Source organism: Salvelinus fontinalis, chromosome 35 (genome assembly GCF_029448725.1).
Source record: "Salvelinus fontinalis isolate EN_2023a chromosome 35, ASM2944872v1, whole genome shotgun sequence".
Taxonomy (NCBI): domain Eukaryota; kingdom Metazoa; phylum Chordata; class Actinopteri; order Salmoniformes; family Salmonidae; genus Salvelinus; species Salvelinus fontinalis.
Window position 1 is genome coordinate 5,353,465 of NC_074699.1, and position 15,741 is coordinate 5,369,205.

The 15,741-nt window shown below is 47.1% G+C and overlaps 2 protein-coding genes and 1 pseudogene across 7 annotated transcripts in view; 2 read left to right on the top strand and 1 right to left on the bottom strand.

The window, feature by feature from the left end:
• Positions 1-242: 242 nt before the first annotated feature.
• LOC129834971 (uncharacterized) lies at positions 243-1,837 on the top strand. Its single transcript, XM_055900333.1, has 2 exons — positions 243-846; positions 1,043-1,837. Exon 2 carries the CDS (start codon positions 1,088-1,090, stop codon positions 1,835-1,837), a length of 750 nt encoding a protein of 249 aa, XP_055756308.1. The 5' UTR covers positions 243-846; positions 1,043-1,087.
• A 977-nt stretch (positions 1,838-2,814) lies between these two features.
• Positions 2,815-13,637, top strand: LOC129834110 (ankyrin repeat and BTB/POZ domain-containing protein 2-like; annotated as a pseudogene).
• The window catches only part of LOC129834281 (serine/threonine-protein kinase BRSK2-like), a 181,560-nt gene continuing 177,192 nt past the window's right edge, over positions 11,374-15,741 (bottom strand). For 4 of the 6 annotated variants that reach the window (XM_055899134.1, XM_055899131.1, XM_055899133.1 and 1 more), the window contains one exon: positions 11,374-14,122. In XM_055899134.1, the coding sequence (XP_055755109.1) occupies positions 13,854-14,122 (269 nt within the window). In that variant the 3' untranslated portion in view covers positions 11,374-13,853. The remainder of the gene's footprint in view (positions 14,123-15,741) is intronic. The other 2 variants (XM_055899132.1, XM_055899130.1) reach the window with 2 other exon arrangements.

Consider the following 15,741-nt stretch of genomic DNA (forward strand, 5'->3'; position numbering starts at 1 on the left):
CCTCTCTACATTTTCCTCTTCTGTCTCTGCTGCTAAAGCCACTTTCTACCACTCTAAATTCCAAGCATCTGCCTCTAACCCTAGGAAGCTCTTTGCCACCTTCTCCTCCCTCCTGAATCCTCCTCCCCCTCCCCCCCCCCCCTCCTCCCTCTCTGCAGACGACTTCGTCAACCATTTTGAAAAGAAGGTCGACGACATCCGATCCTCGTTTGCTAAGTCAAACGACACCGCTGGTTCTGCTCACACTGCCCTACCCTGTGCTTTGACCTCTTTCTCTCCCCTCTCTCCAGATGAAATCTCGCGTCTTGTGACGGCCGGCCGCCCAACAACCTGCCCGCTTGACCCTATCCCCTCCTCTCTTCTCCAGACCATTTCCGGAGACCTTCTCCCTTACCTCACCTCGCTCATCAACTCATCCCTGACCGCTGGCTACGTCCCTTCCGTCTTCAAGAGAGCGAGAGTTGCACCCCTTCTGAAAAAACCTACACTCGATCCCTCCGATGTCAACAACTACAGACCAGTATCCCTTCTTTCTTTTCTCTCCAAAACTCTTGAACGTGCCGTCCTTGGCCAGCTCTCCTGCTATCTCTCTCAGAATGACCTTCTTGATCCAAATCAGTCAGGTTTCAAGACTAGTCACTCAACTGAGACTGCTCTTCTCTGTATCACGGAGGCGCTCCGCACTGCTAAAGCTAACTCTCTTTCCTCTGCTCTCATCCTTCTAGACCTATCGGCTGCCTTCGATACTGTGAACCATCAGATCCTCCTCTCCACCCTCTCCGAGCTGGGCATCTCCGGCGCGGCCCACGCTTGGATTGCGTCCTACCTGACAGGTCGCTCCTACCAGTTGGCGTGGCGAGAATCTGTCTCCTCACCACGCGCTCTCACCACTGGTGTCCCCCAGGGCTCTGTTCTAGGCCCTCTCCTATTCTCGCTATACACCAAGTCACTTGGCTCTGTCATAACCTCACATGGTCTTTCCTATCATTGCTATGCAGACGACACACAACTAATCTTCTCCTTTCCCCCTTCTGATGACCAGGTGGCGAATCGCATCTCTGCATGTCTGGCAGACATATCAGTGTGGATGACGGATCACCACCTCAAGCTGAACCTCGGCAAGACGGAGCTGCTCTTCCTCCCGGGGAAGGACTGCCCGTTCCATGATCTCGCCATCACGGTTGACAACTCCATTGTGTCCTCCTCCCAGAGCGCTAAGAACCTTGGCGTGATCCTGGACAACACCCTGTCGTTCTCAACTAACATCAAGGCGGTGGCCCGTTCCTGTAGGTTCATGCTCTACAACATCCGCAGAGTACGACCCTGCCTCACACAGGAAGCGGCACAGGTCCTAATCCAGGCACTTGTCATCTCCCGTCTGGATTACTGCAACTCGCTGTTGGCTGGGCTCCCTGCCTGTGCCATCAAACCCCTACAACTCATCCAGAACGCCGCAGCCCGTCTGGTGTTCAACCTTCCCAAGTTCTCTCACGTCACCCCGCTCCTCCGCTCTCTCCACTGGCTTCCAGTTGAAGCTCGCATCCGCTACAAGACCATGGTGCTTGCCTACGGAGCTGTGAGGGGAACGGCACCTCAGTACCTTCAGGCTCTGATCAGGCCCTACACCCAAACAAGGGCACTGCGTTCATCCACCTCTGGCCTGCTCGCCTCCCTACCACTGAGGAAGTACAGTTCCCGCTCAGCCCAGTCAAAACTGTTCGCTGCTCTGGCACCCCAATGGTGGAACAAACTCCCTCACGACGCCAGGACAGCGGAGTCAATCACCACCTTCCGGAGACACCTGAAACCCCACCTCTTCAAGGAATACCTAGGATAGGATAAAGCAATCCTTCTGCCCCCCCCCCCCCCCCTTAAAAGATGTAGATGCACTATTGTAAAGTGGCTGTTCCACTGGATGTCATTAGGTGAATGCACCAATTTGTAAGTCGCTCTGGATAAGAGCGTCTGCTAAATGACTTAAATGTAAATGTAAATGTTGTTGTAGTAAACATTGTTACTTCGACACGGTCTACATCTGGGTCTTTACTTGATACCTGATAATAGCATGAATAAGGGGCCATTTGGGACACGTCCTTAGTCATCCAACATCAATACATCATACACAGCCGTCTCCCGCACTCATATACATAGCTGAGTAAGACTAGAGGCTTGGGGGAGGGAACTTTGCATACTGTGCCTGTAGAGAGCAGAGCTATCCTGGCTTGTATTTTGGCTTTTGGTTCCTTTTCCATTGTGTAGAAGACGAGGGAGTCAGCAAATACCCATCTCACACAATGTGTGAGAGTCTGTGCGCGCGTGTGTGTGGGAGTACGTATGTGTGTGTGTGTGAGTCTGGGCGCGCGTGTGTGTGGGAGTATGTGTGTGTGTGTGTGTGTGTGTGTGTGTGTGTGTGTGTGTGTGTGTGTGTGTGTGTGTGTGTGTGTGTGTGTGTGTGTGTGTGTGTGTGTGTGTGTGTGTGTGTGTGTGTGTGTGTGTGTGTGTGTGTGTGTGTGTGTGTGTGTGTGTGTGTGTGTGTGTGTGTGCGCGTGCGCATGTATGTATTATATTTGTGTTTCTAGGAAATCTCCCTATAAGGGGTGTTTCTATTTGTGGGTGGGTGTGTGCGTCATATACTGCACAGATGACTTATTTAGTGGTTTGTAGGGCTGTAATTGAGAAAGCAAGAGATTAGTTAAAACCCCTTTTGGTCAGGGCAATACATGGTTGAACGTTCCATTACTAAACTCGTAGAAAAAGAGGATTCCAAAAGAGTTCTTCGGCTAATGATCTTGGAGATGGGGAAAGGGCCGATAAATGGGGAAAGGGTTTGCAAAACTCAACCCGGAGAGGCAGATCCCGGGTGGACAGCCATACCTTCTGCCCGAGACGATACCGGGAAGCTGGGGTCCGATGGCGATCTGCTTGTCATCGATACCTGGAGGTGGTCTTCATTTTATATAGTTAGTCTGTGGTCCTGGGTGTTTTTATGCAGATGTCAAGCCATGGTGGCAGACATTGACAGCGTTAGTGTGAGTTGAAACACTGCATTAATGCTTAAATAAATTGGGGGATTTAGTAACACGTATCGAGTAAATGTTCCTTTGATACCTTCTACCTTTTAAATATATTTTTCAAACTATTTTTTGTGAGTACATTTTGTATGTACAGGTGAGCTTTCCCTGCTGGCCCATGTCAGTCCGTACACGAAGGATCCACGGGCACCAATGGAGAGCAGTGAGGATGCCTATGCCCACCTGGAGCTACGCACCCTGGAACAGTCCCTTCTGGCCAAATGCGTGGGCAGCATCACAGAACTCAGTGAGTGTGTGTGTCTTTGTGTGTGTCACGTTCTCAATCTTCACATTCACTCAGACACTCTCAAACGTATTACATACCCTCTTCATTTTACATTCAAAGATTCCCTCTCTCACACACTCTTTCTCAAACACCAACATACTCCTCTCACTTTAGTCCTAGCCAGAGAGGAACTATCTTGTCCTTATGCATGTGATCAATCAGTCAATCAGGTATCCCCCTTTCCCTTTTCCTTTACTTTGAAGGATGGCACCCAAAATTCAAATTTTGAATCCATCCAACTCTCATGTATTTTGTTAGAACATAAACTTACTTAGATGTCTCTTTCTGTAAGTCAGTTGTTCCCGAAACATTTTAAAGCGCTGTGCCCCACCCTAGCTAAAGCGTCTCACATAGACAAAACAAGTTTTTGTTGTGAGTGTGTGTGTCTTTGTGTGTGTCACGTTCTCAATCTTCCCATTGCTGCATATGTCGGCTCAATCAGAAATGACCTGTAAATGGCGCATTATCGACAAAGTGTGATTGGATTGAATCCCAGCCTAACTCTTTAGCCACAATCCAGTAGGGACTGGTCGGGAAACACTGCTTTATGTGAAAGCTATCGTTGTAGAAAGGATGACAGACAGACAGTGTTGGTGTAGGTAACAACACTGGTCTCAGGTCTGCCGTTAGCATAATAAAGTTAACCCTGTTCGCTGTCTGTTTGTTTTTCTAACCCTTGGTCTTTCTCAAGGGTCCCTTCATTAGAATCAGACGGGGATGTCGTGTTCACTGAACCATTAGGCGACATAACAGACCACTGTGTGCTGCCAAAACATAAGGGTACTTTCACGTGAGCCACGGGGTGTTATAGACCCCCTTGCTCCCTCCGCCCCGCACACACCCCGCACACACTCACACACTCACTCACACACTCACTCCCCTGTTTCCACAAACCAAACGAGTTCCGTGTGGGTCCTTTTCTCTCTGGTCGTCTTGGGAGTAGCACCTAGCAAAACAGTGCACGCCCTTGTTCATTCTTGGAGACCAAGCGCATAAATTAAATGGGGACAACATACAGTTTGTTTCACCATATAAAGATTATTTTTGAAATAACATAATTGTGGTGCTTATTGCTATCACTAGAGATTTAAGATTGTCTAGTATATCTACCCATATGGATTTACAGTGCATACTGTTCTTGCAGTATGATATTAACTAAAACCTGCATATACTTTGACAGACACTGTGGCTACTTCAGGAGCCTTCGCGTCATTAAGTAGTCATTTTAAGATTGCAATCTCTTTCACAGGAGCAGATTTTCTCACTGCTCTCTGGTGGCTACGTTTAAGAGCTAGCGCCTCTTCTTTCTAATGCCTTCCACATATGTTGTGTGAGAAGTGACTGCTATAGCTACGGCTGAGGACCACCATTCCTGGTTTAAGGCTCTATAGGGAAGGACGTGCCGTTGAGCCCAGCTAAACCCAACTCTGCTCCCTAACTTGACATCTGATGAGTAGCTGAGACTCGATCGTTGAACCGTTCGTATTGTTTCATCTGCACAGAGATATAATAAGACACAGAATTGATTCAACGTTAGCTCCGGCTGCTACCTGTGATATCTCAGAAACTGAAGGGCCAACCCGCGATGTAGCTCTGTCTATAACTGTACTGACAGAAGTTGAAAGTCCCACAGTTTTGCATTGCAAACGCATTGGTAAGGAAACGGATATCGTATACAGAGCGTTATGGGTACTACAGTGCATCACGCCTCAACTACAGCGTCCGTGTTTAATTGATCATGTATGACTGAGGTTTTATGGATTTGTATCTGATTATGACGTGTGTGACACTGATTGTGTGTGTGACTGTTTCCTCTCAGGTGACCTGGTGTCACAGTCCATGCACCACACACACCGCCTCCGCGCGGTATACCCCTCCCTCAGCCCTATTCACCCAGCTAATCAGCATTCAGTATTCTGGGCGCCCAATGCCATGCGTACTCTCTACTACTTCCTGTCTAGCCCACAGATGGAATCACTGGAGAACCCAAATCTAGAGCCCCCCAGGATGCCCCTGAGCAGTGAGAGGTAAGGGCTGTGTGTGTGTGTGTCTTCTTGTATGCTTAGGTACACAGAGATATTGTTTCCCTCCACCTGTTTGTTTCCCTCCACCTGGTACCAATTATAATCACATGCCCCATTAACTGTTGTACTGAGTCAGTGTTGCGGCCCGCCTGTCAGCTTGCACGATTCTTGCCATTCTCCTCTGACCTCTCTCGTCAACGAGCTGTTTTCGCCCACAGAACTGCCACTGACTGGCTGTTTTTTGTTTTTCACACCATTCGCTTAGGTCACTCGTTTTGCCCGTTCTAACGTTCAATCGAACAGTAACTGAATGCCTTGATGCCTGTCTGCCTGCTTTGTATAGCAAGTCACAGCCGCCTGACTCACTGTCTGTAGGAGCCAACCATTATTCGTGAACGGGGGTGGTGTGCCTAATAAACTGGCCGGTGAGTGTATATTACTGTAACATGCAATAGAAAGATGCTGAACCATACTGTTGACTTGTGAAACCAGCACATAACAGTAGGCCTGCTGTCATTATTGAAGAGTTATGAATGTTAGAAGTTTTCATTGTAGCCTCTCTCTCTCTCTCCTTATCCTCTTGTCTCTCCCTCTCTCCCAGGCCCGAGTGTTGTTCCAGCTCATTTAGGCGTCTGGACTCAGGCAGCTACAGAGAGGCTTCAGCTGGATCTGGGCTTCCGCATGCTGACCTGTGGCAGAGCAGACCTGATTGGTCAGGCAACACAGCTACTGGGACCATCAGGGGTTAACACTATGGATGACCAGGTAGGACTGGGGATAGGGAATAAGAGATAAATGGTGGGGATAGAGGTAGGGGGGAGTTGGGGAGAGGGGTAGGACGTATACGTATTCAGACATAAGACTGACAGGTTTTGACAGGGAAGGTAAAAGAGACTGAATATTTATCCTCCCTGTTAATACTTGCCAGTCTTCTGTTTGAATACGTATACTGCATGCCCTACCCTGGCTGGTGTTAGAGAGTGTAGAGAGTCAATAAAACTGTTCAGAGTAAGATGTGTATTCTCTGACCTACAGGGTATGACCACTCTGATGTGCGCATGTTCGTGTGGAGATGAGGCTCTGGTCCAGATACTGGTGGAGGCCGGAGCCAACCTGGACCTAGCGGTAGACACTACTACTGTCTAGATATTATCATAATATGATGTAGTTAGTATATCATGTCATGGGTTGGGCAGGAAATTTTTGGAAAACCAAGAAGATTTTTGGAAAACCAAGAGGATTTTTGGAAAACCAGGGATTTTTGAAAAGCTACTGGAATTTCGCCTAATCATGTAATATAATGGCTTTGTGCTAAAACTCCCTCTACTACATCATGATCATTTCACTTGATGGCAATGCATCCAAAGCTTTGAATGCATAAACATTTTAGACTTAGATATGTCATGTTTTCCATTCTTCTCTCAGGTTCCTTGCTGTTCCCCCGGACAGCCCTCGGTCCACCCAGACAGTCGTGGGAGGGTGGCCCTCACCTTCGGTGTGCTGCATGGACACCTCTCAGTATCTCAGGTGAGTCCTCACTGCCCAGTGGAAAGGGTCTAACACAGTTTCTTACTCACACATCTCAGCCTTGATGGTGCTGCCCTGTGGGAAGTTTTTTTTTGTCTGTGTCGTGTAGTACTAACCATTCCTCTGGGTTTCTGTGTTGTATAGCTCCTGTTGGAGGTGGGTGCAGATGTGGAGGGCACTGCTGTTACTTCCAGCCAGGAGAGCTCTGCTGAGACTCCTCTACAGCTGGCCTCTGCTGCTGGGAACTATGAAATGGTGAGCCTGCTGCTGGCCCACGGTGCCGACCCTCTACTCAGAGTGCGTGATTGGAACGCTCTGACATCCCCGCTCTACGAGGACATGAACTGCTTCAGCTATGCCGCTGCACACGGACACAGGTAGCTGCACCTGTCTGACTAGTCCAGGCTTGGGCCATGTCTCAATAGTCTAAAGTGTCGTTCTTTCCTTGTCTACTTCCTTCAGTCAGAACTGAATGAATGAATGAATGGATACTCATCCCCTACTCTCCTACAGGAACGTCCTGAGGAGGCTTCTGACCCAGCCCCGGCAGAGGAAGGAGGACATTCTCTCTCTGCAGGAGATACCGGCTGAGGGGTTCCAGGAGAAGGAAGAGGAGGCTGGCTCACTACCTCCCCCCCAGCCTCAGCCCTTGTATCCCTGCTGTCTACCCCAGTAGCTCCAGCCCCATGCCCAGGCTATGTAAGGCCAGGATGAAGGCCCTGCAGCAGGCTGCCTACTACAGCGCTGTGCACGGCCACCTGGATGTCACCATGGAGCTACGATCACTGGGCATGGATTATTTGTAGGCCTACTTCTTTTGTATATGCCATCGTCGTTGTTTTCTGAAGGACTTGTGAATCATGCATTCCGAAAGCACAGAAATATGAATTGATCCACTTTAGGTTGTTTGAGACTTTGTTCTCAGTGACTGACCTAGGTAAATCATCTCTTTGGACCCTAATTTCTGGCCTTATTTGCTCCCCAGGTGTCCCCTGGAAGCTCCACGTGTGGCTGGAGTCCCTCCATGTAGCCCAGCAGCTGTCCAGGGACGAGTTGACCCTCTCTCTCCTCAGAGAGTTCACCACTATCAGGCCACGGTCTACTGCCAGGAGCTGGTCTCGCTCGCCCTACCTCTCTTGTTTAACATGCTTGCAACCAGCAAGGTAGCCATGACTTGCAGTCCATGACTTGCAGTCCATGACTTGGGCCTTGCAGTCCATGACTTGCAGTCCATGACTTGGGCCTTGCAGTCCATGACTTGCAGTCCATGACTTGGGCCTTGCAGTCCATGACTTGCAGTCCATGACTTGGGCCTTACAGTCCATGACTTGCAGTCCATGACTTGGGCCTTGCAGTCCATGACTTGCAGTCCATGACTTGGGCCTTGCAGTCCATGACTTGCAGTCCATGACTTGGGCCTTGCAGTCCATGACTTGCAGTCCATGACTTGGGCCTTGCAGTCCATGACTTGGGCCTTGCAGTCCATGACTTGGGCCTTGCAGTCCATGACTTGCAGTCCATGACTTGGGCCTTGCAGTCCATGACTTGGGCCTTGCAGTCCATGACTTGGGCCTTGCAGTCCATGACTTGGGCCTTGCAGTCCATGACTTGGGCCTTGCTGTCCATGACACGGGCCTTGCAGTCCATGACTTGGGCCTTGCTGTCCATGACTTGGGCCTTGCAGTCCATGACTTGGGCCTTGCAGTCCAATTTCTCCTTCAGTCGGTGTTGTTTGGGTTGACCATGAAGACTGCAGTTTTCAGCGAGTAAATGTTCAGTGAAACCTCAAACCAGAAGCAGAGTGTGAATCAGAAAAAGCGCTCCAACGTCTCAGGAATTCTCAAATCAGTCGTTATAAAAATGGGTAGCACACGTAACAATGTCTGTTATATAAAATCACACGACTCTTTCTGAACATCATTATGTCCCTTTAGGACTATGCCATAACCAAGAGACTGTCAGCCGTCGTCTCTCACTGTTACGGCTCTGCTCCTACTCCCTCTGTTCCTCAGATGGATCTCACTCTCTCCACGCAGCTAGGTATGAAGACCGGCGTACTCTCTCGATATGGAACAAACTACAGTCTGTTTGATTGCTCCGATTTTTAGGGTCCGAGTTTTCACTACATTTTAGCAAGAGTAACTCCAACGTTTTGTGTAAACCATGCTTAGTTGTGTACATGTATTTCAATGTATGTTTCTGACTCTAAACGGTGTAAACGTCCCTTCGCTTTCTCCCCTCTACCAGATGCTCATTTCCTGAACAACCCAGAGATGTTGTTAGTGGAAGGCCGTCCCTTCTATGCCCACAGGCTCCTCCTCATGTCTGTCTCAAAGGTGAGCTAGCACTTCCCTCCTCACACCTGAGGTGGCAGCCTGAGACTGAAAGCGTAGTATGTTTACCATCCAGTATGACCTCGAGTGCAAGCTCTAGTGTTTTTGTGTCCACAAGTTGGTTATCAAGACTCTTTTGTCTCTTTCAGGTTTCGGTTCCTGCTGAGTTTCTGTGGGTCAGACACCAGCACCAGTCACATCTCTGACATCACAAACAGCACCTTCCAGAGGATGATGAGTTGTCTGTACTGTGGAGGGACTGAAGGGCTGAGGCTGTCACAGGCTGACGCTATGGAGGTAAGAAACGCATCCTCATTTACACTGATAGAACTTCATTCATACATCCCATTGTTGGTCCGAAACATTTACGACAGTGGTTAAGCTTAAGGAATGGCCACCACTATCACTTGTCATTGAGTAGGAAGACAACATAGTGGAGGTCATTCATAAAACGTAAGCACTTCGGGAAGTTGTAACTGTATGTTTGGAGTGGTGACTTGTGATGGAAGTATTCTCTGCTCCTCTGTCAGCCGTCTGTTTCTTCCAGCTGGAGGCGCTAGAGAGGCCGCGTGACATCCTGCTCTCCCAGAGTATCACCCTGGACAACGCTGTCAGCATCTACTTGTTGTCCAGGGTAAGTATTCAAACCTTGTTATTATGAAAGGTAGTCCCAAGCAGGCTTGGTCATAATGCTATCTGTGTGTTGTCTGCACCTTGACATTAGCACGTGCGATCCATTATAACAATCATCAAAGACGAAAAGTGTGCCTGTGTGAGAGGTGCTTGCATCAGTATCATTGCTCTCTCTCTCTCTCTCTCTCTCTCTCTGATCACGGGGCGGCAGAGCTCAGGAGGTTCTGTGAACGTTTCTCCCTGCCGCACATGGAACAGCTCCTGGAGAGAGAGGACTTCCACAGGCTGCTCCTGGGAGGGGCCCGTCAGGACCAGCTTCCTCCAAAGACAGAGCCCCATAGTGGACCATGTCAGGACCGACACTCCTCTCTCCTCCTGGAGGATTTTGGAGGTCACATTGGTCCACAGGCTGCTCTTGCTCTATCCTCCCTGCAGAGAGTAAGCCACTGGCTACATTTCAGTAGTCATAGTTGGCTTCTTTGTTCTTCCATTGTTTTGTTTCCTTCAACTGTACTGATGTGAAATAACTACATAAGTGAAAGCCAAGTAGCTATATCTGTTCTTAAATGTCAGTTATGGTGAAGGAAAGGGGAAGAGGAGAGGAGGCCACATTCAAATATTGAGATGGACCCCATGTGGGGAGAAGGACAGACATACCAGCATTCCTGGAGATAAATAACCGTTGTAGTGTAGCGTAGTATCTCGCAGTGCGGCGATGTCACCACTGTTCGCCAGCACAGGTTGGTAATGGTACTCTGTCATGAAGGAGAGAAGAGGCAGGGCCTAGGTGAAGCTGCCACTGGACAGAACACTTTTACTGTGATCCTACAGGCCCTCAAACCTGCTCTCTCTGCCCCTGTGAATGTCCAAGGTACTGCTAAGACGGTTACTTTAGTTTCAGTGTGATGGTTAGAGAAGCTAGGGTAGTTAGCAGCTTCTTGCCACACGTGCCACAAATAGTGAAAGGACAACTGAAGGTGCTGCAAAAAGTTAGAGCTAGACGCATAAAGAGTTTTGCAGTTGTTGAACGCAAACTCACCATCAGTTCCTCATGTAGCCCGGAGAGCAGGAAGGAGGATCGATGGATAACTGGAGAAGTACTGCTGCCATCTAGTGATGTGTGGGACTTGTTCCATAGGACTGATGTAGAAATGGTCCATTGCTTAAGAGAGGAAATGGATGCAACGTACTATGGCTGGAATTGATCTAGAATACGATGAAGGTTTATGGATATACCGCCAACATAATAACAGGTACTGAGACTCTGTTGGTAAGAAATAAAGCATTTAGAGGCTGCTGTTACTTACTAGAGTCCGTCCTCTCTCGTGTGGATGGAACTAGGGGAGATAGATATTGGACATTTTATTCTACTGTACATACACTGTGTCAAACGTTTGGCTCACAATAATTAGCATCGGCGTTTTTACATTAGCCCCTTTTTAGAATAATATGCATCCATGGAAGTGTGTAAGATCCAATCAGAAATCACCACCACGCAATTCCAAAGTCAACAGATTTATTTCCTTTTGCACTTGAAGTTGTTCACAGTTATGTCACAAGGGGATACATTGCCAGTGGTTTCCTGCTAAATACCAGCGCTCCTGGTGTTGTGTGTCTACTGTATGTCCATCGTCCTGTGTGGCCTGGTGACCCAATAGTACAAAATAGAAAGAATAACAATAATAGATATTGCTTTATTTTATCTCTCTGATACCAATTCGCACCCCAGACAGAGTTCGTGACCAGAGTATCAGGTCTCTCTTTGAGAGAAACGGTGTGTGTGTGTGTGTGTTACTGTGTGTGTGTGTGTGTGTGTGTAACTGTGTGTGTGTGCAGAGAATGCATTGCACGGTAAATGTGCACAGTAGTATAAGGAAGGAGAAGGGAGGTTGCGAGAAAGAACTCAAAAGACGAACAAACAACCGAAGGGGTGAGAGAAAATAAAAAATAAGAAGAAACAAATTAAGAGACAGGAAAGAAAGGAAGGAAGAAAGAAAGAAAGAGGGGGGAAAAGGGACAGAACAATTCCAACAACAACATGCAAAGAAAAGACAAATGTTGGACATGCAAACGACAATACAAGGTAAAAGCTAAGAGTAGGTATCCCCTTGGTTTTTTAAATAAGTTTGTTAGCAATTTTTTTTTGTATTTACAAGGCGAGTGGCTCGAGTGTTGCCTTTGTCGTCGTACACACACAACGAGAAGGAACGCATAATTATTATCAACAGAGGGCTCGTTCCTCTCAAAGAGACTAGTCTACATTCTTAAATTACCGTAAATCATTTGCCAAATGTATATATTACAAGCTTTCTCATCGAAGCTGGAAAAAAACGAATGTTCACAAAAACATTTAGAGAATTCTCAATGATCAATAAATTAAACATGACAAAAAAAACAATCTTTAAATTATCTAGTACATTTTCTCCATCATTTATATAAATAACCCAGAATAAATTAAAACAAACATGACAAAAAAATACAATAAGGGAAACAAATATACACAATAATTATGTCCACTGTTGTCTGAATCCTGCAGATAATTCAAAGGAACATGAACAAACCAAAATGGAAGAAAATAAAACCCTGAAATTATTCATCCCTCAAAAGGTAACCAAAAATAAAATACAACATTTAATCGATAAAACGCGTCGAACAAGTAGAAAACACAAAATATAGTGATAAGTTAACACAATTCTTAGCTAAACATAATGCCACAACTACACAAACGTTCTACATATGGGAACATAGTTAGTCTGTACAACGGAATAGATCATTCATTTGTGTACCCCTCCCTCCCAAATGCCCACCCAAAATCAACTAACTCAATTTCATTTCATTTACAGCAATGACACAGAGTCTGAAGAAGTCTAACGTGTTAAAATCCTGTAGTTCACAAAGAAGGACTACATTAAAAAGAATTACAATCCAGCCAACGTTTAGCCAACGCTCAGCCAACGTCCATCCAACTTCCAAGAGTCGTGCCACCTCTCTCCAACTTTCATAGGAGCCAGTGGTTCTACTTCCATTCGTCTTTGTGCGCAAGTCTTTACATCCCCCAGGTGTGTGTGTGTGTGTGTGCGTGTGTGTGTGTGTATGTGTGTGTGTAGGAGGATAGACAATGAGGAGAGAAAGGAGGAGAGAGGATGCGTGTAGTATAGGTTTGACAAACATCATTGTCTTTTTAAGGCTTTTCTCCAACTCTTCGGCTAATATGTCTCTGGGTGTCTGTCACGATGATGAGAGAGTCTCTAGTACTCTAATGTTTAGTGTAAGTGTGTGTGTGTGTGTGTGTGTGTGTGTGTGTGTGTGTGTGTGTGTGTGTGTGTGTGTGTGTGTGTGTGTGTGTGTGTGTGTGTGTGTGTGTGTGTGTGTGTGTGCAGGTGGAAAGAAGGAGGGGTGCATGGGGAGGAGGGGGACAGCAGTGTGAAGTATGTGAAGTCTTTCTCTTGTCCTCCGTCTCTGGCTCACTTACTCCCGTTGTTGACAAAGTGCCCCAGGTTGGGACACACACACTGTCCTCCAGCTCGTTTCTCTAATAGGTTTTAGTGATGATCCCTGGTGGTAGAGACAAGGTCAAGCCATCATCACAGAGCAGAGGAGACACAGACACACACACCGACACACACACCGCACGGCGTGGGAAAGGGACGAGAGGGTAGAGGAACAGAAAAGAAACATGGCTACATGTGGTACTTAATATTGTCAAATGCTGATCAATGATCGATTGCTAAACTAAAATTGTAGTCATTCCATTGTTATACAGTACAAAAGTTTATCTCTGCGATAATCAAAAGTCGATTTTTTCCGAGACACAAACACACTAAGCCTACTGACTAAAGCAAAGAAACCAGCAGCATCTCTCACTTCATTTCTCATCTCTCACACACTCTTGTGGGTTTTGTATTGGGTTTTGAATGACCTGATAACAGGTGGTTATTGTCTAGCCATGCAACAGAGAGCTAGCTACTTCTCTCCGGTCTTAAGGTTGTTCCCCAGTCCGGCTGGTGGCGGCCATCTTTGTTTGTTTGTCTTTGCCCGGAGGCGGGGGGCATTTAGAGTCAGTGGGCTGGGTGGGCTGGGGCTGAGTGGGCGGGGGACATGACTCGTTTCGCCTGCTGCCGGGGGCATGCTTGGCGGGGGCGGGGCTAGGTGTGCCGGGCGTGCCAGGGGAGTTGTGCGACGCCTGGCTGTTCTTCTCGTCTGAAAAAAGTTGTTTAATTACGTCAAAGAAGTTACTCAACGGGCTGCCTAGGTACACAGATGGGAAGAAAAGAAAAAAAGAGAGAGAACAAACAACGAATGAGCAATGGGGTTAACGTGAGGAGGAAGGAGGAGAGGGTGATGGGAAGGAGAGGGCGATGATGAGGAAAGGACTGGGGGTAACGTTCCAAGAGGTAGAAAGGAGACTCATGAGCCACGTGGATGGTAAAAAAGAGGATTTGATTATATGTGTTAGACTGTTAGTATATACATTAATACTGTCTCTAGGGTGATGGTGCGTCAGTATTAAAGTGCTAAGTTAGGAGACCTAACGTTTGAACAATAGTCATCTATTTAAAAAATGTAGGGTTCACATAAAACCAGTGGGCTTTTGAGTCTCTGTTCTACCTGGTTTGGGTGAGAGTGGTGACATAGGAGGGCTAGCTTGGGCTCTGGAAAGGTGATAACTACAAATACCAGGTTTGGGGCAGGGGTGGTCAAATCTGCATCCTAGAGAGTTACTGAGTGCAGGTTTTTGTTCCAGCCCTGCTCTAACACTCCTGATTTAGGTAGTGCAAGATCCTGATTAGAAGATGATTGGTAGAAATAGGAAGTGGTAGAGCAGGCCTGTAACAAAAGCCGGTATGCACAAATGCTCTCTTTCCGAAGAAAGGGGGGAGGAGAGAAAGGGATGGGAACGCGAGTAGCATTTCAGAGTACCACGAAACATAATGTCTTTGCCTTCCAAGCTCCTGGTAACTATCCCAGTCACCACAATAAAAGCATACCTTAGAATGAGTCCATACAGTGCTCACAGACAAACACAGACAACGTGAACCACATGCCATCATCACAGTAACATCACTCATCACACAATCAATTTCACTTTCAAGTAAGTGGTTTCCTGGACACAGATTAAGCCTTGTCCTGGACTAAAAAGCATGCACAGTGGAGGTCCTAAATTGAAAGTGCTGTTTAATCCAGTAACAGGCTTAATCTGGGTCTGGGAGGCCAGCCCTTAGTGTTCCACAGAGAGTCAAACATATACAAGTTTACTCCAAACCTCCTTGAAATCTATCAGTCTAACTGTCCTTTTAAAGTTAATTAGCTGGGTGTTGTTTTTGACCCAACACAACATACTTACGCAATGTCATCTTGCTATCACTTACCATTGTTCTTGTGCTACATAGCCATGTGTTATTGATGGTCTACAATGTGTTTTACCCATGGAATGGAAGGGAAGTGGACATTTGCATCAACACTAGTGTGCATCCCAACACACACTGTGCCATGCAAAGGATCACACACACACGCACGCGCACACACATGCACGCACGCGCACACGCACAGAGCTGTGCATTAGTGACACCATAGTGCGTTGATAGGGAGGTTAAGAGTCATCGGGTGTAGTGAGGGAGGCTCGGGCTAGTAGCTTGCTGTTTGCCAATCGAGTGAGTATTTCATTAGGGAAACAGTGGCTTGGAGGGTTTGCTGGTCAAAGTGTCTGAGAGATATCTGGGAGCAGAGTACACAGTCCCTCTCTAACACACCTCTACAGTGTCAGCCGGTTTATACAAATGAAGATTTGCATAAATATTTGTATACATTTGGCATTTTTTCTTCTGAAATTAATGCACATGGGTCCTTTTCTATGAGTATGAATTATG